Source organism: Echiichthys vipera (genome assembly GCF_963691815.1).
Source record: "Echiichthys vipera genome assembly, chromosome: 4".
Taxonomy (NCBI): Eukaryota; Metazoa; Chordata; class Actinopteri; order Perciformes; family Trachinidae; genus Echiichthys; species Echiichthys vipera.
In genome coordinates this window covers 33,881,740-33,904,947 of record NC_139829.1, presented here as the reverse complement: position 1 = coordinate 33,904,947, position 23,208 = coordinate 33,881,740, and the positions used below count along the sequence as shown (strand labels likewise).

Genomic DNA, 23,208 nt, shown 5'->3' with positions numbered 1-23,208 from the left:
GCTTGTACCCGCGACCTCGTTCTTTCGGTCATGACCCAGCTTTCATGACCACAGGTGAGGGTAGGAACAAAGATTGACCGGTAGATCTAGAGCTTTGCCTTCCTCAGCTCTCTTTTCGTCACAACGTTCCAGTCTCAGTTAATCAGTGTTTCATTTGTTACTGTGTTGGCTCCTCAGCTGTGGGAGGGGCAGCGCGTTTTAGCTCATAAGTCAGGATGACAGGCTAGTGGCCACAAAACTGACAGGCTGTGAATGAGTAAGACCTTATTCTCTAAACAACTCCCACGGAAAGGCCCTTAAAGTAACAATCCCCTCGTGAGCACACTTTCACATATACACTGTAAATCATCAGTCAGACACTGGCAGTATGTGCATAATGCACTGTACATTACACAGAGATGCTCCCCAGAGTGCGTTTCATTAGAAGAATAGTGTGTTTTTACAGTTGCACTGTAGTTATACTGGAGATATACCACGTTCTAATAAGGCACTCTTTATAAAGGGTATTACGTTGTAACTAAAAGCTTTATTTACTGCTTCATAGATCAAATATTAATCATTAAAAATAACAACCTTTGGTAAATGGACTTATAAAGCGCCTTTCTAGTCTTCTGACTACTCAAGGTGCTTTCACAGTGTTTGTCACGTTCACCCGTTCACACAGACATTCACACTGATAGCAGTGGACATCTACAGACCATCTAATCTAATGTAACCATGCACACCACATTCACACACCCATGCGCAGCACGGGGAGCAATTCGGGGTTCAGCATCTTGCCCAAGGACACTTCGACCTGCTGACCGGGGGAGCTGGGGATCGAACCACCAATCTCTCGAATGGGGGACGACCCACTCTGCCACTGAGGATCATCACACTTACTTTGTCTGTTTAGTGCTTTAATTCATTAGCTAGAGCCTCTGACCTCTGACCTCTGACCTTCACGTTAAGAAATACTTCCCTAAGGTCACCAGCTGGTTGTTAATTGTGTGTATTTTGATGCTGGCAGGTGGCGTATGTTGGGTTTATCACAGTTTTTTTTATTGTTGTTGAAAACATCTGTTGAACATTGTGACAGTGAACTGTTGAGGTCCATAAATCAAAACAATAATATTTAAATAGGGGTGTAAAGATTCACGATACAAATCAGAAAGTGTTTTTAACGTAACGTTAAATGTAATCCATACATGGACCCGTGGTCCAATCAAAATATACCATGAACCGGTCGATGGCCCGCTTATGGCCCGATGCTGCTTCTACACATCATCTCCACCTTTCTGAGCGGTGTCTGCTCCACTCTCGTAAAAGGTTAAAGGTCAACGCTAGACTCACAGGACTCACATTGACGACAGTATAACGTTAGAACAGCATTGAGCGTTGCTACGGCTGCTTGTGAGGAAGAACAACATGGCTGACACGGTTTACAGCGTCCCATCAAATCAAAATCTAAAGTTTGGTAGAAAATTGGTTTCTATAAGAAGGATGGAAAACTCAACATAAGTCCGGCCACTTGTAAGGTCTGTTAACAGCTATAAAGTCCAGAAGGAGCGTGACAAAACTTAAAACTATCGGATGCTGGTTACGTTACAGCGAGCAGAAACAAGAACCCAAAGACAAAGACATTTATGTTAAAAGCTGTTTCCAGAAACAACTGGGCGACCTTCGCTGTGTGGTGTCCAAGACTTTTATCATATCCGCGGGCGGGTCTCTCTTAACTGTTCCAAGGCCGAGGCTCAAAACCAGAGGTGACCGTGTCTACTCCGTCAGAGCACCTCAGCTTTGGAACGACCTGCCCGCAGAGATAAGGCTGAAGCTGAATCGGTTTCCTCTTTTAAATCACTTCTTTAAACTCATTTTTATAGACTTGCCTTCCTGTGATGTCGTCTTTTTATCGTCTTCTTTCTTTCTCTGCAAGCACCTCACTGTAATATTGTCCCTTGATGATGCCCCTTCTTTCTTTACCACAATGCGTAAATACCGGATTTCACTATTATTATTCATTCATTCATTTATTCATCTTCAACCGCTTGTCCCTGTCGGGGTCTCGGGGGAGCTGACGCTGACACCACGCTCTGCTGGAGGCAGAGCTTCAGTCTGACTGACAAATCTTTACGACGAGATACTCATGGAAGCACTAACTGCTTAAAGCTGTCACTCTTAGTTCCACATGATATTCAGAGGAAAAGGATTCATTCATTCATTCATCTACATCCGCCTGTCCCTGTCGGGGTCGCGGGGGGCTGGAGCCGATCCCAGCTGACATCGGGCGTGAGGCGGGGTCCACCCTGGACAGGACGCCAGTCTATCACAGGACACATAGAGACGAACAGAGTCAGACAACCATTCACACCTACGGGTGATTTAGAGTCATCAATGAACCGAACACCTGCACGTCTTTGGACTGTGGGAGGAAACCGGAGAACCCGGAGAAAACCCACGCAGACACGGGGACAACATGCTAACTCCACACAGAAGGGCCCCAGCCAGGATTCAAACCAGGAACCCTCTCTCTGTGAGGCGACAGTGCTAACCACCACATCACCGTGTCATCCAGGAAAATAATTGCGATACCTAATTTCAACGCATACATATTTAGGGCTAGAACTTCAATGGCTTTTAAATTTCAAAATCCAACGACACAGATTTACTTCCACAGACACTGGAGAGGGAGATTCAGATGGCAATGACTGATTAATAACTTTTAATAACAATGCTCTGCCCCCTGTCAAGAGTCGGTTCTGTCAGTACCCTCCTCTCTCCCTTTTGTTTGAGTTTGTCTCCCTCTGTCTGTTTTTCCCTGCATGTGTCTCCCCTCTGTGTTTTGTTGTCCAGGTCCGGTAGGCGTGTACCCCCCAGCTGCAGCCTGTTACGCTGATCACCTGTAGGACTATAAAGACCCTGAGCTGACAGGCATGCAGCGCCGGACCGTTGTTATCCTTCCCCTTATAAACTCTTTCTCGGATTGGCTCCCGTTACTCGTTCGTTGGTTTTGCGCTTCTCGTTGTTGTAATAATAATCGTTGTTGTCTTTTGTTTCTTTCTGTAGTATCCCGTGTTCCTGTTTCCTCGTCCTGTTCCCTGATAGTCCGTCGTTTCCTCGTTCCTGTTTCCTCGTCCTGTTCCCTGATCATCCGTCGTTTCCTCATTCCTGTTTCCTCGTCCTGTTCCCTGATCGTCCGTCGTTTCCCCGTTCCTGTTTCCTCGTCCTGTTCCCTGATCGTTCGTCGTTTCCTCGTTCCTGTTTCCTCGTCCTGTTCCCTGATCGTCCGTCGTTTCCTCGTTCCTGTTTCCTCGTCCTGTTCCCTGATCGTCCGTCGTTTCCTTGTTCCTGTTTTCTCGTCCTGTTCCCTGATCGTCCGTCGTATCCTCGTTCCTGTTTCCTCGTCCTGTTCCCTGATCGTCCGTCGTATCTTCGTTCCTGTTTCCTCGTCCTGTTCCCTGATCGTCCGTCGTTTCCTTGTTCCTGTTTTCTCGTCCTGTTCCCTGATCGTCCGTCGTTTCCTCGTTCCTGTTTCCTCGTCCTGTTCCCTGATCGTCCGTCGTTTCCTTGTTCCTGTTTCCTCGTCCTGTTCCCTGATCGTCCGTCGTATCTTCGTTCCTGTTTCCTCGTCCTGTTCCCTGATCGTCCGTCGTATCCTCGTTCCTGTTTCCTTGTCCTGTTCCCTGATCGTCCGTCGTTTCCCGTGTTCCTGTTTCCTCCGTTCACTGGCACGAACAATGGTTTCCCCGTTCCTGTTTCCTCGTCCTGTTCCCTGATCGTCCGTCGTTTCCTCGTTCCTGTTTCCTCGTCCTGTTCCCTGATCGTCCGTCGTTTCCTCGTTCCTGTTTTCTCGCCCTGTTCCCTGATCGTCCGTCGTTTCCTCGTTCCTGTTTTCCTCGACCATCTAGTCCTCAGTGTATCTATTTCCCCTGTAGTTAGTCTCGTTTGTCTGTCGTTTATATTACACTTTTGTTTGTACTTTTACCCCATGTCCGTGTCTGCATTTGGGTCCAGTCCCTTTGTGTTATTTCCCCGCACCGTTCATGACACCCCCGCTCCTATGCTCTGATTCAAACACACATTCACTGGCATCATGAACAATTTCAGCTCAGTGTTTTGCCAAAGAACACGTCGACATGTAGCCACTGCTGCCCATAGCGATGAGTAAACACCGAATGTGTCGATATTGAACGACTTTCACATTAAAAAGATATCGACCCTGAATAAAAATGGTGTCTGATTTCATGAAAAGGATTATAACTGAACCACTTGGTATGAATGAAAGCTTCAGACTCGGGGTCAGGCTTGATGTCTGACGTCTGTAACAAACTTCCCCCCTGCCGTCATATTGAGCCGACTTCTCTAGAGCGAGCTGCCAGACTCTGCCTGGTGCTGCTTTCTCTGTCTATGACTAAGTCTGTGGGTTTTATTGACGCTGTCTGTTTTGCTGAAAACATTGTAAAATTGTGGCAATAATGTGACGAACAATAATTTTCCCTTTTGCCATCCAAACTGGAGCTTCACACTAAACTTCACACAGTTTAGCTCAACCAACGCACATTTGAAATGAAATAACAGGTGCCATCAGTTTTGCCGATATGTCAGAAAAACAGAAATATCTCCAAAGAGGAGCTAGAGTCTTCTCTCTTTTTATTCTTCCTGTTTACCGGATTTTGATTTAGGAGTCGCTTTTGTCTGCAGTGTAATAGCAGGGTCTCCTTGATGCAGGGTCTCCTCTCCAAGATTGTTGCTGCCTCTTCACACCTCAGGAGAACAAATGAAAAGTGTGAAACTGCAGGACCAATTGAACTGCTGTCTGCTCATCTCCAGCTCCTGGTCCCTGTAATGACAGCCTGAAAAATGTCCAGTGCATTTATAGGTTAAAGTAGAAACTTTCTTTCTGGGCATAGTTCGTCAATCTGTGCCAGGGTCCATTGCAAGGGCGGTCTTGAGTATGCGTCATCATGTGTACTCTGAGATGGTTCGCATCAGGTGTAGAAAACAACTTGCCTTGCTATTTAAACTGACTGCAAGGAGATTTTAACTACTTATTAAAGTCTCAATTTAAAGTCCCAGTCGGCAATATTTGTCTGATCGTATTCCCTGAAGTCGACAATATGCTTTGTTTGTTTTGCAAAACTCCACAGTTCCTCTCCACATGCCAAAGATCCCACCTCACGCATGTTACAATATCATAGGCCCACGCCTCAAGCTAGGCATGCACTAAATGACGTTAGCAGCTCTAGCAGTTGCTATCTATGAGTAAGTTAGCCAGTCTACCTCCATGTAGTGTGTACTTCATGCCATTTATTGATGAGAGAAGACACGGGTGAGTTCACAGGAATCTGGTGCACGTGCACTGACGAGCACTAGGCACAGTTAATGCACACACCACAGATCCCACCTCACGCATGTTACAATATCAGAGGCCCACACCTCAAGCTAGGCACGCGCTACATGACGTTAGCAGCTCTAGCAGTTGCTATCTATGAGTAAGTTAGCCAGTCTACCTCCATGTAGCGTGTACTTCATGCCATTTACTGATGAGAGAAGACAAAGGCGCGTTCACAGGAATCTGGTGCACGTGCACTGACGAGCGCTAGATTGGAGAGAGCGGGGGAGCTCGGTGGTAGAGGGGGAGGGGCGTGAGAGTTGTAAACATTTGAAATTTGACTGAGTCAACTCGATCTGCCAGACTTGCCGACTGCAGCTTTAATGCTGATGCCTTTATATGAGCAACATAAGCAAAGAAGACCATGTGTGAAAAGCTTGGCTGTTTCTATACACCTGGTGACAATTGACTTCATTGTTGGACACACCCTATTTATGGCACCTCTCCTGGTTATTTTGCAAGATGGCGAGCGGCTCTAAGGAAACTGAAACCCTGAGACAGCAGGTTGTCCAGATGAAGGCCAAAGGAATGACCCTCTCAGCCTTCAGAGAGAGGTTGGGCGCACCAAGTCTGTGATTTCAAGAATATTGAAACTTTACAATGTGGAGTGTTTACTGCAAATTTGGTCTTGAAAAGATTCAAAAACAGTCGACAAGACGCACAAAAACTCTGAGGTCTATGGAAAGATTTGTAAACAAAGCCACGCATCGTGATGACGTCATCAATGCGTGTGACGTGTTACGGCGTGATGACGTATAGGCAGCAAGAAGCATTCGCCGAGGCCCAGGTAGTGTGAGTACAAACGGGCCTGGAGGGGGGGACAAGGACCCTAAAGCACGGGGCACGGGACGGAGGCACAGTGGGAGTGCATCCTAAGGTGATGAAGGCCAAAGGGACGACCCTCTCAGCCATTGCAAGAGATGTTGAGCGCTCCAAGTCTGTGATTTCAAGAATATTGAAAGGCCACAGATTCATTCAAGTCCCTCAAAAAGTATTTCAGAATAAATCCAGTATTAATAATTAGTTCACTAATTTTGATCCCCAGTGTACATGGCATACGCTAATTATCTCCCTTGTGTCTGATCAAGAGTAGCTTTACTCTTCTTCCCCACTCGCTCATTCTGATGATCAGTGTCTGTAATTTCAAACCGTCCCCTCAGAGGGGAACCGAGAATTGATCAGCTCGAGCGTCGCTAAAGACTTAACATGAGGGAAAGTGATCATTAGTGATTCATACAGAGGGCCAAGAGCAGCTATCTATGGCAGCCACACAGACGACTGAAACTAAAGGGAGGGGAGATTAGTCTCACTATTAGCCTCACTGGACAATAATGAATTCAGTCGGACCCTCCACACTTCACTGAGCACATTGATATACTGTAACTATTAAACAATACCCATCAATCCGTTACTCTAGGCCCTGTGAAGCCTGAGGCAAGAGGCGGAGAAATGTATTGAGCAGGTGACCAGGCCAATATATTCTGTCCACCGAGACGAATACATTTGCATGAGCAATCGAGATCTGTCATTTCACTTGAGACGCACGACCACGGGAGCGGAGGAAGGAGACCCACATAAACGCATTAGGGCTCTCGGATTGGATTGCACCAGCTGTTTATAACTGGTTTCAAAGTCTGGGATTTGCAAGGCAAGCTTGTGTGATAAAGGTTTATTACGTTTATGGAAGAGCGATAGCCAGAAAATCGTCTGGCTTTATTGAGTCAAGTGAATTCTTCTAGAGCCAGAGTTTGGGCAGGCTTCATCTCTAGGTCACCGACCAAATTAGGTTTGTCTTTTCTTTTAGTAAGCGTCACCACACAGTCCACATATGTCCTTTAGTATCTTTTGTAAGGAATTAGCCATTTTAATGCCAGGGCTCACCTCTCTATGTGTAAAAACACCTCCTGAGACTGTCTTGCAGAGGCAGCGTCGCTGCATCCGAAGCTTCGTGCCACCCAAGAGGACTGTGGTTGGTTTCTCCTATCCCAGTATTTTAGATTGTGCGGACAGACCGTATTCTACTTCTTATTTATTTCCTGAGGAGGCTCCGGTCATTCAGTGTGTGTAACACCATGCTGCGGATGTTCTACCAGTCGGTGGTAGCCAGTGCCATCTTCTTTGCTCTTGTGTAGTGGGGCAGCAGACTGAGGGCAGCAGACGCCAAGAGGATCGGTGAGATCATCAGGAAGGCGGGCTCCGTCCTGGGGGTCCAGCTGGACTCTTTGGTGGCGGTGTCTGAGAGGAGGATGCTGTCTGAACTGCACAGCATCCTGGACAACAGCACTCACCCTCTCCACCAGCTGCTGACCTCCAGTCACAGACTCTCTCTCCCGGTGCAACACTGAACGCCGGAGGAAGTCTTTTCTTCCGGTGGCCATTAAAATGTATAATTCATCTCCCCCCGGTCAGGTAAGGACCAGTGGAGACACTGTGTCCTGAGCAAATGTCACTTTATATCATCACTGCATCACTTTATATCACTTTATATCATCACTGCATCACTGTATTTAGTTGTTCTGTAACTTAGTTCAGTCAGAAACGCTGCTACACGTTAACACTGTTATCACTTATCGCTCCTTATCACTTATTTAGTTTGTACTTATTTTATTTCAACATGCTGCTAAACTGCACGCTGCGTATTGTTGTATATTGTATAAACCTACGTTTAACCACAATGTCTGTTGCACTCTGTCACATCTAGTTGACTGTTTGATTTACTTTATGTTAGCTTATTCTTACCCTGATCCTTTCCCATCTTTGTATTGAAACTCGGGATAAATAAAGCTTCTTGAATTTTGAATCTCCACAGTTTTCGTCGTGAAGTAGAATGACGGCTTCAGCGTTTAGCTCAAATTAGCATGCTTCAATTTGGCAGTGTTTCAATGTAAACAGCTAAATTTGAACTTTAAACGTAAAGCCGGTGCAACGGGCGAGTGAGCCCTTCTCACTGCAACACTGAAGGATATGATCATCTTAACTAATGAAGCCATAGAGCAGTGTTTGGCTTCTCTCGTTCCATCCATTTTAGTCTTTTCCCCACTTTATTTATCGGGGGTTTTAAGCAAATACTGCCCCTCCTAGAGCCCCCGACTCTGCGGACAGATAATCCAATGGAAAACGAACAAAAACTGTTATTTCCCCTCAATAAAATCAGCATGATATTCAGCACACTGGCATCAGCACACAGGTGTCCTGATGATCTGGGTTGTGTAGTGCGGGAACACCACAGGACTGATTGCAGCAACGATGCAGATGCAGAAATGTCTTATCAGCTTTAGCGCAGTACTCCGACCCCCCTGATGAGATCCTGCAGATTTGCTCTATTTAACAAAAATGAATTACTGAATACTACGGTGAGTGTTTCAGCTCTGACTGAAAATGAATGAGTGAAATATTAACTAGTGCCTAACGCAGCATTAAGAGGCTGCTGTGAGTGATGGGTCACAGTGGGGGAATCGTCCTTTGCTGTCATTGTGTGGATTTAATGCTTTTCTACCAGGTTTGAAATGACATCTGTGTGTTGCACGAACGAGGGTCAGGGTGAAGGAACCAGATTTCTACACTTCCTGAATGGCAAATGTCCCTGAATGTGCGGCCTGTTCCCGTCTCAATCTGCCTTTTTGTTCTCACGCCGATTTCATTTTCATTTAGCAAAAGGTCAAGTTCACGTGTTTCTTCCTGAAAGAGGGATAAACAGATGCTTACAGATCATTATCGTCGTAGATGTGGAGCTGTGAAACAATACGTATAATCAAGGGCGGCAGGAAGAGGAGGACGGACGTAACACAACACAGACACACGCGGACATGCAGAGACATCTAGAGCCAGCAACAACACACACACACACAAACACACACACACGGACATGCAGAGACATCTAGAACCAGCAACAGCACACACACAACCATACTCAGGCACTCACACACACACACACACACACACACACACACACACACAACCATACTCAGGCACTCACACACACAACCATACTCAGGCACTCACACACACACACAAACACACACACACACACACACACACACACACACACACAGACACACACACACACACACACACACACACAACCATACTCAGGCACTCACACACACACTCACACACACACACACACACACACACACACGGACATGCAGAAACATCTAGAACCAGCAACAACACACACACACACTCACACACACACAACCATACTCAGGCACTCACACACACAACCATACTCAGGCACTCACACACACACACACACACGCAGCACAGGGGTTTTTATGCATCTAATTTCCATTCAGCCTCATTGTCATAAGGAGCCGTCACCATTGATGAATAGGGTTCCTATACATGAATGTTATAGGTTCATTGTGATGAAGAGAAGCCCTAGATTTAAATGTATAAATCCCCCTGTTTCCCTCTCAGCAGAGTCACTGCAGTATAAAACCTGGCATGGGCAGATAAAACCCTGCCTACAGTGTGTATAATTGCTGGCTGCTTTTAGCAAAGGCTTTATTTTTACTTGGACTTGATCCAGAGGGCAATGAACCATTTATCGACTGTGGTGGTGGGTGTCAGCCACCACCACAGAGCCGCACAGAGCTTCTTTCAACATAATGCACCAGGACAAGTTCCTCTGATGCAGTAAATAAAGTTCCAGATTATTATTACTTTTAATAAAAGTCATGTACATTACTCAATACTGAGTCCACACAGTCGGCACAACAGAAACCAGTGAGACTAAACTGGGAGAACGTGTCGAATCAACACAAAATACATTCAATAACAACGACTTTGGAAATCCATTCATACTCAACCAGCACCGAACCTGTGTATTAGTGCGTCTACATACTATTGTAAAGCTTCAATTTACATTCAAACCCTAACATAGCAGGAAACCGGTGGATTGTTTACTCCAGGTAGGGAATGAGTCCTGACCCCAAGTGAAGGAGTTCAAGGACCTCGGGATCTTGTTCACGAGTGAGGGGACGATGGAGCGTGAGTTTGGCTGGAGAATCGGAGCAGCGGGGGCGGAGCTGCAGTCGCTCTACTGCACCGTTGTGATGAAAAGAGAGCTGAGGAAGGCAAAGCTCTGGATCTACCCTCAGTCCTGGTTCCTACCCTCACCTGTGGTCATGAAAGCTGGGTCAGGACCCAAAGAACCAGGTCGCGGGTACAAGCGGCCGAAAAGTGTTTCCTCAGGAGGGGGTCTGGAGTCTCCCTTAGAGAGAGGGGGAGAAGTTCAGCATCCGTGAGGAACTCGGAGTAGAGCCGCTGCTCCTTTGTGTTGAAAGGAGCCAGTTGAGGTGGTTCAGGATCATCTGGTAAGGATGAACCCTGGGCGCCTCCCTAGGGAGGTGTTCCAGACACGTCCAGCTGGGAGGAGGCCTCGGGGAAGACCCAGGACCAGGTGGAGAGATTAGATCTCCACACTGGCCTGGGAACGCCTCAGGATCCTCCCCCAGTTAGAGCTGGTTAATGTGGCCCGGGAAAGGGAAGTTTGGGGTCCCCTGCTAAAGCTGCTGCCCCTGCAACCGACCCCGGATAAGAGGCTGAAGAAGAGATGAGATGAGATGAGATGAGACCCTAACATAACACAAAGGAAGTGTATATTAAACATGCAATTTGGTGCATTCTGCTGCATCAACATCTAAAAATTGCATGAATTCCTGTTGGGACAAGCACCACTGAGCGTCTCTTTCCATTTACCGATGACCTCTAGGAAAGACTTGTGGCCGGTGAGGAAAGCAGTTCAATTAGGCCGAATCCAGAACATGCAGGGATTGTTTGGGACAATGAGCTGTTTATACTATTCCAGGCAAAGTCCAGTCCTTTTTAATATCCATTCCTCAGCCCTACGGAGGAATTATTTCCCTCACCACGGTGGAGAGCTTTTGACCACCAGCCTCAGGATCATACGCTCCTGGACACTATGGATTCTGGATATGAGGGGCATATCTACAGGAGATTAAGAGGGACGGATCCAACATGCAAGAAGACACATCAGGTGGGTTGTAAGAGAGGATATAGTGGGAGAACCTTTGCAAAAATGGCTAACACAAACAGCTATTGGGGCATATTGCAGCATTTCTCATCATTTCTGTGACAAACATAAAGTACACTGTAAGGTAACGCAATCCATGCATTAAAGCGCCCTTCCTCTTCTTGTAATGGGGTCTTGTTTCCAGGTACTAGTGTGATGACTTGTGTAAGTGTCGGGGGACAAATGTTAAACCTGAGATGTGTATTTTGCATGACTGCCTTTGAATGTGAGGTTTACTGTTGTAACCTAACAACAGGTGTGTTTAGGTTCAGTGATGACTCTGAATTGCCCTTAATGTGAGTGTGAATGGTTGTCTGTCCCTGTCTGTCCCTGTCTGTCCCTGTCTGTACCTGTCTGTCCCTGTCTGTACCTGCCTGTCCCTGTCTGTACCTGTCTCTCCTGTCTGTCCCTGTCTGTCCCTGTCTGTACCTGTCTGTACCTGTCTGTCCCTGTCTGTACATGTCTGTCCCTGTCTGTCCCTGTCTGTACCTGTCTGTCCCTGCCTGTCCCTGTCTGTACCTGTCTCTCCTGTCTGTCCCTGTCTGTCCCTGTCTGTCCCTGTCTGTCCCTGTGCCATGGACTGTCGTCTTGTCACCCATGGATGGATGATGGATTTACTGTTGGAACCTAACAACAGATGTGTTTAGGTTCAGTGAAGACTCTAAATTGCTCTTAAGTGTGAATGTGAGTGTGAATGGTTGTCTGTCCCTGTCTGTACCTGTCTGTACCTGCCTGTACCTGTCTGTCCCTGTCTGTACCTGTCTGTCCCTGTCTGTCCCTGTCTGTCCCTGTCTGTACCTGCCTGTCCCTGCCTGTCCCTGTCTGTCCCTGTCTGTACCTGTCTGTACCTGTCTGTCCCTGCCTGTACCTGTCTGTCCCTGTCTGTCCCTGCCTGTACCTGTCTGTCCCTGTCTGTCCCTGCCTGTACCTGTCTGTCCCTGTCTGTACCTGTCTGTACATGTCTGTCCCTGTCTCTCCTGTCTGTCCCCATCTGTACCTGTCTGTACCTGTCTGTACATGTCTGTCCCTGTCTGTCCATGTCTGTCCCTGTCTTTACCTGTCTGTCCCTGTCTGTCCCTGCCTGTACCTGTCTGTCCCTGTCTGAACCTGTCACTCCTGTCTGTCCCTGTCTGTCCCTGTCTGTACATGTCTGTCCCTGTCTGTACCTGTCTGTACCTGTGCCATAGACTGGCGTCCTGTCCCCCATGGATGGATGATGGATTCACTGTTGCACTGAGCTGCATATTTCCAAACTATATACGTTTTATTCAAAGAGCACTCAACCTCAATATCCTTTAACCGGAGCATCAAAGTAAGACAACCTGTTTTCTACCACCTGTAGCAAATTAAGGACAGACCAAAATCCTCAATATTTCTTATCAATATTATCATTTTTTCCTCAAATATTGCTCTATGACCTTAAGAGTGACCGAAAGAGAATTCAACTGTGTCTGTGTGTCTCTGTAAAATGATCATCACTTTGATTTTTATTCAACCACACAACATCTGAGCGCACCCTTCAGCTATTTTGCTGCCGTTGATGGTGAAGATGTTTCATCAATCCTTAATTGATAACGGTTTAATTGTGAGAAAGACATTTGTGAACCCCGCAGAGTGAACCCCCGCAGAGTGAACCCCCGCAGAGTGAACCCCCGCAGCTTACCTGTCCAGCGCGATTGCAGTCATCGAGTAGATGCTGGCGAAGACGGCCGCGATGGGGAAGAAGTTGTGGAAGCGGCAGTAGACCAATCCGAAGTACCACTCGTTGTGCACGGCGTAGGTGAAGTTAATGACCGTGTTGAAGGCGGACATGGAGGCTTCGGCGAACGCCAGGTTCAGCAGAAAGTAATTGGTGACGGTCCTCATGCGCTTGTGCGCCATAATAATCCAGATCACTGTAATGTTGCCTACCACGGACACGATAACGATGCAGCTGTACGCGATGGCCCAGAGCACGATCCTCCACACCGGCTGCACGAACTGGTTCCAGTACATGGTCCCGTTATTGGTGTCGTTGGAGCCAGAGGTCCAGTTTGCCGCATCTGTGATATTGAATAAAGGATCCATGTTGCTGTTTGAGTCCCGGGGGTCACACTAAAGCCACAGGATATAAACCTAACGCAGCGCACAGCAAAGTTGAAGATGCCGGTGCCAAAATCCCGGTGAACAAGAGAAAGTTTCAGGAAAGCAGAATGCTCACTTAAAGACTCCGCTGTGTTGGAAATAAGCAATGCAGGAATTCACTAGAAGTCACTTTACAATACCCATAAATCAGGCTACTGGTCTATTGGCTCACTCTTTACCACTTTTGGCTGTGCGTAAAAACGCGAAAAGGCGCACTGCAGCACCCAGACGAGCCTGTGTTCCCCCTCAGTGTTCGCACATATCTGAGCTCTCCGCTGCGTCCTCTCTCCCCCAGCCTCTCCGCGCCTCTCTGCTCACACCGAGCGGCTGCACGCCCGCTTATGTAGCGAGCCTCTGCGTGCGCTCCCGTCCAATAGGCAGTCTCTGTAATTATAATTATGGTTATTTATGCCATCCGACTCAGACCGCGCAGGGGAGCCAGCGGGATTATCGTGCTTAAACACCTCTTATCTGATTAAATTCCCTCATAAAGCCTTTGTAGGTAACAACAAACAGCGCACAGGCAGGAGTCTGAATGAACGATTTCAGGCAGATAATACTAATAATCATAATTATGTACAAGTTGTAACAATATTAATGGTTGGAGTTGTGTAGTGGCAGCAGTGGCTTCATTGATGGCATTCCTCTTGAATAGATTTAATCTCAAAATGCAATTTAATAAATCAGTTTTTGAATGTCCCTGTCTTCCCACTCATGCACTGCCCCCTCTTGTGGACTTGCAGTCTGGACTGTGGACTTGGAGACCACCTGCTTTATAGGATACTGATGATAAAGACCAAACTGCAGTAATGGGGCATGTTTCAGAAGGCTTCTTTAAGCATTTCACAATAAAAGTCTGTTATTATAAAACTCTGGTACCTCGTAATGCAATAATTCAGTTATAATAACTTGACTCACTGGATAAAACATAGAATAATATTTTATTTTAACATGCTTTAATAGTATAATATAGATATTTTCATTGATACCAGAACACAAATAAGCCGGGCCAGTCCAGGAAACAGCACTCTCTTATTGTTTGCAATACAAAGTTTTATATTGTTTTGTTTGTCAGAGGCTCGTTGGCTTCATTTTTTAAATGTGCATTTGCAGGAGTCTACCCAGGAGCAACAGGAGGGGATGAATGAGCTCATTAAGAGGGCTACTTATAGGCTCGCCACTGGACTCTTGATGGTGCTACAAGAATCCAGACTGGAGAGGGAAAAGTTGAACGATGTATTCAAATGTTGTTACATGATATATTTGGACCTATCTGTACAACGTGCCATTGCAATCCGTCCGTTTAACACTTTTGGCTGTGCGTAAAAACACTGCAGCACCCAGCCACACCTGTGTTCACCCTGAGTGTTCACACATATCTGAGCCCTCCGCTGCGTCCTCTCTCCCCCAGCCTATTAGACCTATGCTGTTGCAATTGAGCCCTGCTTGTGGCATCATGTCTCTGTGGATGGCAATATCAGTCTGATGTGTGGTTGTATATCTGCTGTTCCTGGTCGACACTGAAGTATCTGTAACTACGGACGGATGGCAATGGCACGTTGTACAGACATTCATAGTTTCTGTTTGTCTCCTGAGTTTTTAAATGGCTGACGTGCATGAAAAGGCCAAGGCTGGGTTTGAACCCATGCTGCACAAAGATAGTCACTTCAGTGCATGGTTAACCATCTCTAACATCCATGTTAGACACATGCTGGTCTAACATATATCACATACAGTTGTCAGTATCTGGGTACCCACCTGCCCTGCTGCTTTACGCAACTTGATGTATGGATTTATGTGTAAAGCATCTGAGACAGAAAATCACTTAACTGCTGTTCTGGCTAATATAACTCGCTTTTTCTCCAAACTGCGGAGTCACTGGCAAACATGTCTGTATGTAAGACGTTGAACATGGTGGAAGGTTTCGTATTTATTGTAACTGTGTTGTTTTTAATGTGAAATGGATCCACTGGGTCTGAAACAAAGGAATTAAAAATATATGTCGTCTGGTATCATTTATGCATGATAGAGAGGGACAGATGTTGAGGAAATGCAGTGTGACAGAATTTGCATTATACTGTAAGCTGGTTGAAGAGCCTTTAGCTTAGCGAAGCACCACTGAAACAACATCAACTTAGTGCTCCTCCCCCGCTCTGCCTCTGTCTCCGATAACAAAGATGGCAGCGGCAAAATGCCAAACTTTGCTAGTAGAGCCCACACCAATGGGTTACGTCCCGGTGACTACGTACAGCCAGTTTTGTCTTTGTTATTGTTTCGATTGATTGAAATGTGATGTATTGATTCAAAACACGCATGCGACTTGCTTGTACTATGAAAAGTGCTTCATAGCTTCTTGTTATTCAAATATGCCAATCACTCTTTGTCATTTAAGGGGAGCCAATCACAGCTAACAGAAAAGGTCAGTCGCAGGTGATGCAATTGAGGATGATTATGAAGCTGTTTACTTCCGATGATATAATCGAGCCCAATCAGCACGTGCCCTTTGTTGCTGGAGTCGGTGGAGTCAAGTTTGCTCCTTTCATCAAGTACAGCAACTTCTTTTCCAGACTATCAGGAAAGACGCTGGTCTCTCGATTGTATTTTCCAAAGTTCAAGAAAAGCCATTATCTCATTACCTTCCAAGAGATGTCATTGATTGTGATTGATGGTAAGTACCCTGCATAGCTGCTGGTACTTTCTCGTCGACTGTTGTGAGTCTGAGGTCACAACACTAACTCCAGGCGTCCCAGCAAAGCAGGATTGTACTGTACAGGAGCAGCACAAGGGACAAAAGAGACAGTGTCATCTTTGTTGTCATAGGTTGTCATGCTAATGGCTTTATGTGCAGACTCATACAAAGCTCACACCAAAACCAGACAAGACACAGGTTCTTGAATTCACCAGTTGCAGATTTGGGCTCTTGGTTGGCTTGGAAAGGCCCAGGGTGAAGGAGGATCATGGCTCCAGAGATGAGCTTCACAGCCGTTACAGCTCAGTAAAGATTAACGTGATGTTAGCGATCAAGGAGAAGCATTACATTTGGCCGTGCGTTTGAATGCTGTTAGACTCCTTTCTCTCCGTCCATGGAGTGAATGCTCGGTCTATATTGACTCTGTTGTTTTCGCCGTCAGTTTTTCTTGATTGCTAAAAAACTCTTAATGAAACTGGAATCAACTTAATCTTCATCATTACTTTGTGAACGCGGGCAAAGTTTTTATTTTGCTAATTTGTTTAAACATTTTGAGATCTTTCCCACTGCCTTTTATTCAAAACAGTTTACACAGATCTCATATAGAAGAAGAAGAAGAAGAAGAAGAAGAAGTAGAAGAAGAAGAAGAAGAAGAAGAAGAAGAAGAAGAAGAAGAAGAAGAAGAAGAAGAAGAAGAAGAAGAAGAAGAAGAAGAAGAAGAAGAAGAAGAAGAAGAAGAAGAAGAAGAAGAAGAAGAAGAAGAAGAAGAAGAACTCCTTTATTTGTCCCGCAATGGGGAAATTCAATTTTCACTCTATTTTTTCATGTTACACACACACAGGCCCGAAATACACACACATGCACAGACAGGACCTATATACATGCAACTAGTGGAGAGATGTCAGAGCGAGGGGGCTGCCAGTGACCAGCGCCTCCTCGGCAGTGCCCAGGAGATGAACTGGCACCTCTCCAGCCACCAGTCCATGCTCCATTCATGGTCCAAACAGGGGACTCAAACCAGCAACCCTTCGGTTCCCTTATAATGACATAAAACTCTTTTTTCTTTGATGGATTATTTCATTTTTACTTAAAACATTCGTCATCTGTGAGTTTGAAAAGGTGTGAACCTTGTACTAAAATAACGACATTGAAAAATCTGAGGCAGTAGAAACTTCCTGGGCGGCCTTTTTTTAGCTTTGATGAAATTCTTTATTGGTTCTTTGGTGAATAGAGGATGCGGTACAAAAGATGTGCCATAATGAATTTCTGAATTTGTCTAGTCGAGGTTCTTGTTGCAGGTCAACTACAGTTCATGGAAACAGGAAAACCAGGACACAAGAATATAGTGAATGTAGAAAAACCTTTTCTTTCAGTATTTCAAATTATTCTGCAAAGCACAGCGGGGTTTATTTCCTCTAGTAAAATCATCTTTGTGATCAACTTGCTGCTTTTTATGGCACTTACTGTAACTACGTAACGAATCAACACACAGGCGTAATGCTCAAACTAAGGCTGAACTGGTTGTTGTGACAATTCATCATTCTGCTGAAATGATTTGCTCTTATATGTTTTGTGATGGGCGACACGGTGGTGTAGTGGTTACCACTGTCACCTCACAGCGAAAAGGTTCAGGTTTGCATCATGGCTGGGGCCCTTCTGTGTGGAGTTTGCATGTTGTCCCCGTGTCTGCGTGGGTTTTCTCCGGGTTCTCCGGTTTCCTCCCACAGTCCAAAGACGTGCAGGTGTTCGGTTCATTGATGACTCTAAATCACCCGTAGGTGTGAATGGTTGTCTGTCTCTGTTCGTCTCTATGTGTCCTGTGATAGACTGGCGTCCTGTCCAGGTTGGACCCCGCCTCACGCCCGATGTCAGCTGGGATCGGCTCCAGCCCCCCCGCGACCCCGACAGGGACAAGCGGTTGAAGATGGATGGATGGATGTTTTGAGATGGATGCATTTCCCTGTCGGCTGACAAATTAATAAATGACACAGACTGCACGGTAAACCTTCAGCCACGTCAGTCACATTTTTATTTAACAGTTATTTAACCAGAAAAAACCCACTGAGATCAGGATCTGACCAAGAAGGCAGCAGCAGCACACGTCACAGCAGCATTACATGATAGAGTGATAGTTTACAATCACTAAGTTAAAAGAGAACAACGATTTACAATGTGCAAAAGGATTTACAGGGCTACACGGTGGTGTAGTGGTTAGCACTGTCGCCTCACAGCCTCAAATCCCGCCTCAAATCCCGGCCTGGGGCCCTTCTGTGTGGAGTTTGCATGTTGTCCCCGTGTCTGCATGGGTTTTCTCCGGGTTCTCCGGTTTCCTCCCACAGTCCAAAGACGTGCAGGTGTTGGGTTCATTGATGACTCTAAATCACCCGTAGGTGTGAATGGTTGTCTGTCTCTGTTCGTCTCTATGTGTCCTGTGATAGACTGGCGTCCTGTCCAGGGTGGACCCCGCCTCACGCCCAATGTCAGCTGGGATCGGCTCCAGCCCCCCGCGACCCCGACAGGGGAAGATGGTTGAAGATGAATGAATGAATGAAAAATGATTTACAGATAAAAGGCAGAATCTTGACCATGGAGCACAAATCAGAAACACATGCACTGTCCAGTTGTCTGGTGCATTTTTCTTTCTTTTAGCATTAAGCTTCAAGCGAAATGAGATTCACCCTTTTCAAGTCACATTGGAGACAGCTCCGTGCGGTGGGAGCAGCAAAACTAAACGTTCTTTTCCTGAGTTCAGTGCGGACACGAGGCACAGACCAATTATGGAGATCACAGGAACGCGCGGCATAGTGGCTTCTGGTTCTTTGAAGATACGAACATAAGTGAGAAGGCACCAAACCAGCCAGTGTATATGCCTGCACACCTTCAACGATGGCCAGGGATCATGATAATGAAAAAGTGTACATACATGATGAGAATAATGGGAAAATGTCCCCCTGAACAATCCACTGCTCAAAAAAAGTAGGGGACACTTAAATTATAAAAAGCAATTACATATATTACATATATAACTTACATCACACCTTTATGATTTTGAAGGTGCTCTCATGTTTAGTCTCAAAATGGCGTCAACACCTGATGTTCTGCAAAGAACATTTTATCAAAACATAAAGCACATACAGCGTGGTCCCATTGAAACACAAAACCCCACTCTTTCGTCCACGAGGGCTGGGGTGACTTTGGGTTTCCTAACTAGTCGGCCTGCCATCGTCTGCAGAAAGCTCCAGTCATGGCTTCGGCAACCTATTGTGTTTCCACTGCGCCGCATTCTGTGAAGAAGGGAACGAGTAGCCTACAAGCCAATCAGAGGCGGAGTCGACGCAGGTGTCAATGGGGACACGCGTGCCTAAGGTTGTCGAACCCTGCCTTAGACCAAACTAGTCCGTAACGAAAGTCATGAATAAAGTATGGGCTGTACGCTTCTGTGTGTGACTGCAAAAGAAACTCAGCAGTGGAAAATCAGGTTTTTAATCAAGCTTGAGACTCAAACTGCTGCCACGTTTCGGGGTCCAGGGAGTCCACACATCTATTCACCACAGGGACAAACTGGCAGCCTATGGACCTGGGCAGGCAGCTCAAGTTCCCTGGCATCATTACATCCACATCTGTGTGATCCTGCTTCCAGAAGCATCAAAACAGGCGTTCCAAGCCAGCGATCATCAAGAGGAAGAGGGCCAGGTATCAGAAGCTGTTGGCAGTCAGCGGGAGGAAGGGAGAGGTCACTGCACACCTACAGCATAAAGGTGAGAGAGAGAGAGAGAGAGGCTTCCTCTGCAGCGCTCCCTCTGCAGAGCGTGATGGCTGCAAAGAGGAAATCCATGAAGTCCACTTTGGAGGCTGCTGAGCCTGCAGATGGCCACGGATCAATGGGAGCCTGTGAGTTAGTGATGCATGGACACAGAACAGGGCCGGCTCAACGCTCCTGATGATGCCTATAAATGCTGCACTGCGTGTGTACAAGGTGCATTTATCAGAATCAGAAATCTCCATTGTTATTGTTTTTAGGACAATGGGACACAGTTTAGCAGCTTTCAAGTGTTTAAAAATATAAAATAGTCAAATATAAGCTATAAAATATAAATCCATCTTAACCGCTTGTCCCTGTCAGGGTCGCGGGGGGGCTGGAGCCGATCCCAGCTGACATCGGGCGTGAGTCGGGGTCCACCCTGGACAGGACGCCAGTCTATCACAGGACACATAGAGACGAACAGAGACAGACAACCATTCACACCTACGGGTGATTTAGAGTCGTCAATTAACCTAACACGTGCGCGTCATTTGGACTTCACACTTCCTGTGGGAGGAAACCGGAGAACCTGGACAGAACCCACGCAGACACGGGGACAACATGCAAACTCCACACAGAAGGCAGAAGTCGCCCCATAAAATATAAATATAAAATGTAAAATTAAACATGAAAATTACATTTTTTTTTACAATGAATGAGGTGTTACTGTATAAAAAAGTGCACGTAAGTGGAGGGTTAGGGGGTTATTGCACATTTAGTTAAGTTATTAGAGAGTGGGGGGACGGAGGGGAGGAGGGTGTGTGCATTTTCCTGCTAGTGGAAAGAAATCATTCTACAATTCTTCAGTTTTGATTGTTCAGTGTCTTTTTTCCCAGAGGGCCGGGGGAGAACAGGTGATATCCAGAGAGAGTGGGCTGCAGTTAAGCCCAGGTTATTGAGAGAACACCATATTGATCGTTGTTGTCCGTTATTAGTCCTACTACGGTGGCATCATCAGCAAATTTGACGATGGTGTTGGTGGGATGGATGGGGGAGCAGTCATGGGTGAAGAGGGAGTAGAGGAGGGGGCTGAGGACACACCCCTGTGGTGTGTCGGTGTTCGGGATCAGAGTCCCATCCTGTCTGTTCAGTGCAGTATCAATGTGCACAGTGAACGGCCTAGGTTGCTCAGTTTTTGAACCAGTTTTCAGAGGATAAGTGTATTAAAGGCTGCGCTGAAATCCACAAACAGCACTTTTACATGGGAGTTTACCTGATCCCGGTGTGTCAGGGCTGTGTGCAGAGCTGTGTTGACTGTGTCCTTGCTTTCCCTGCTAAACTATAGAACCATGTGGGTTGATGAATATGTGGGACAAACTCTGGTGAAATGTTTGTCAGCCATTTTGCTCGTCGTCCTCCAGTGTACAGTGTGTAGTGTGGGTGCTGCTGGTGTCTGCTTGAGACGGCTGGGTCTGTTTCTGGGGTGCAGCACGGTCCTGAGCAGCTGTTGGATCGCAGAGTCACCAGATTGAGAAGTGTTGGACTGACCAGCCCTGAATCGATGACCAGCGACAGCAGTCCTTGCCGTGACCTTTCGGCTTTGCCACACGCAGGGAAGAAGCAGCACGGCCCGCTGCAATTAGCCATTTCCCTCATACTAATAGACTCTTGGTCCTCTTTTGTTGACCCTCCCCCAGCTCAGCCTGTTTTATTTATTCAGCTGACATCGGTCGTGAGGCGGGGTCCACCCTGGACAGGACGCCAGTCTATCACAGGACACATAGAGACGAACAGAGACAGACAACCATTCACACCTACGGGTGATTTAGAGTCATCAATGAACCGAACACCTGCACGTCTTTGGACTGTGGGAGGAAACCGGAGAACCCGGAGAAAACCCACGCAGACACGGGGAGAACATGCAAACTCCACACAGAAGGGATTTCAACCCTCTCGCTGTGAGGCGACAGTGCTAACCACTACACCACCGTGTCGCCCCCAGCCTGTTTTAGCTTAATTTTATCTTTAGTACTGTACAACAAAGACTGTGGTTAGTCCCCTTTTTGCTAACAACTAAAGCTGTTGAAACTATTTGTGATGATGGATGCTAATAAACGCCTGATTGAGATTTGTTTTTTGATTTCGTTTTTTCAGCAGTATCTTCCCTGTGGCCTGTTAATAATGGACTGTCTGTGCTGTTCTGGGCTGGAAATGATCCCTTTTGACAGAATAGTTTAGCACTTCCCACCGCTGCCTTCAGCTCCTCATCTCAGGTGAAGTAAAATGCATCCCATAGAGCCTAGTGTGATGACAGAAACACATCATCAAAGGGGCGGCACAGTCCTGAAGTGGTTTCTATAGAACCGATCGCATTAGCATTGCTGTCGGTCTGCAATGGGAATAAAGCAATCAGATATCTAAAGGAGCAGAAACGCACTCGTTTGGTCAAATAAGAGCAGTGATAGGCGTCATTACGTGTATCTTAACATAAAGGCCATTTCAAATCACATGCTAGTGGAAAATAATATATGGCCCCAGAGCTTATAGTGATCACAAAAGGTTGTGTGTGTGTGTGTGTGTGTGTGTGTGTGTGTGTGTGTGTGTGTGTGTGTGTGTGTGGACCATGAATGGAGCGTGGACTGGTGGCTGGAGAGTTGCCAGTTCATCTCCTGAGCACTGCCGAGGTGCTGTTGAGCAAGGCACCGAACCCTCAATTGCTCGGGGGCGCCGATCCATTGGCAGCCCCCTCGCTCTAACATCTCTCCATTAATTGCATGTATATAGGTCCTGTTTGTGCATGTGTGTGTGTGTGTGTGTGTGTGTGTGTGTGTGTGTGTGTGTGTGTGTGTGCGTGTGTGCGTGTGTGTGTGTGTGTGTGTGTGTGGACTGTGAAAAGGAGCTGGCGGAGGAAGGGCTGGTTTCAGATGACTTAACACAAGATATGAGGCGGGTTCCTGAATTTAAAGTCAATCCAGTCCATGCAAAGTTGCCCGACGACCCTGAGGGAACGAAAGGCAACATTTCTGAATTTCAAATCTTATATCTGACCTTTCCACTGATTGGCTTTTAATTGCTTCGCCTAAATGTTGCCCTACCTCATAAATGAAAACCTGAACGAACTCAATTATTTGTGAAAAATGTGAAACTCTTTGATGAGCTGCTGCTGACATCCCAATGATCCTCCGAATGTGCACAGAGGTTCATTCATCTTCATCATTCATCTTCAACCGCTTATCCCGGGGTCG

At 46.5% G+C, this 23,208-nt stretch overlaps 1 protein-coding gene across 1 annotated transcript in view; it reads right to left on the bottom strand.

The window, feature by feature from the left end:
• tacr1a (tachykinin receptor 1a) overlaps positions 1–13,711 on the bottom strand; it is a gene marked incomplete at its 3' end in the record, with an annotated part of 46,247 nt that extends 32,536 nt beyond the window's left edge. Inside the window, exon 1 of the mRNA XM_083912692.1 lies at positions 13,072–13,711. Within this exon, the coding sequence (XP_083768818.1) occupies positions 13,072–13,475 (404 nt within the window). The 5' untranslated portion in view covers positions 13,476–13,711. The remainder of the gene's footprint in view (positions 1–13,071) is intronic.
• Positions 13,712–23,208: the final 9,497 nt, after the last annotated feature.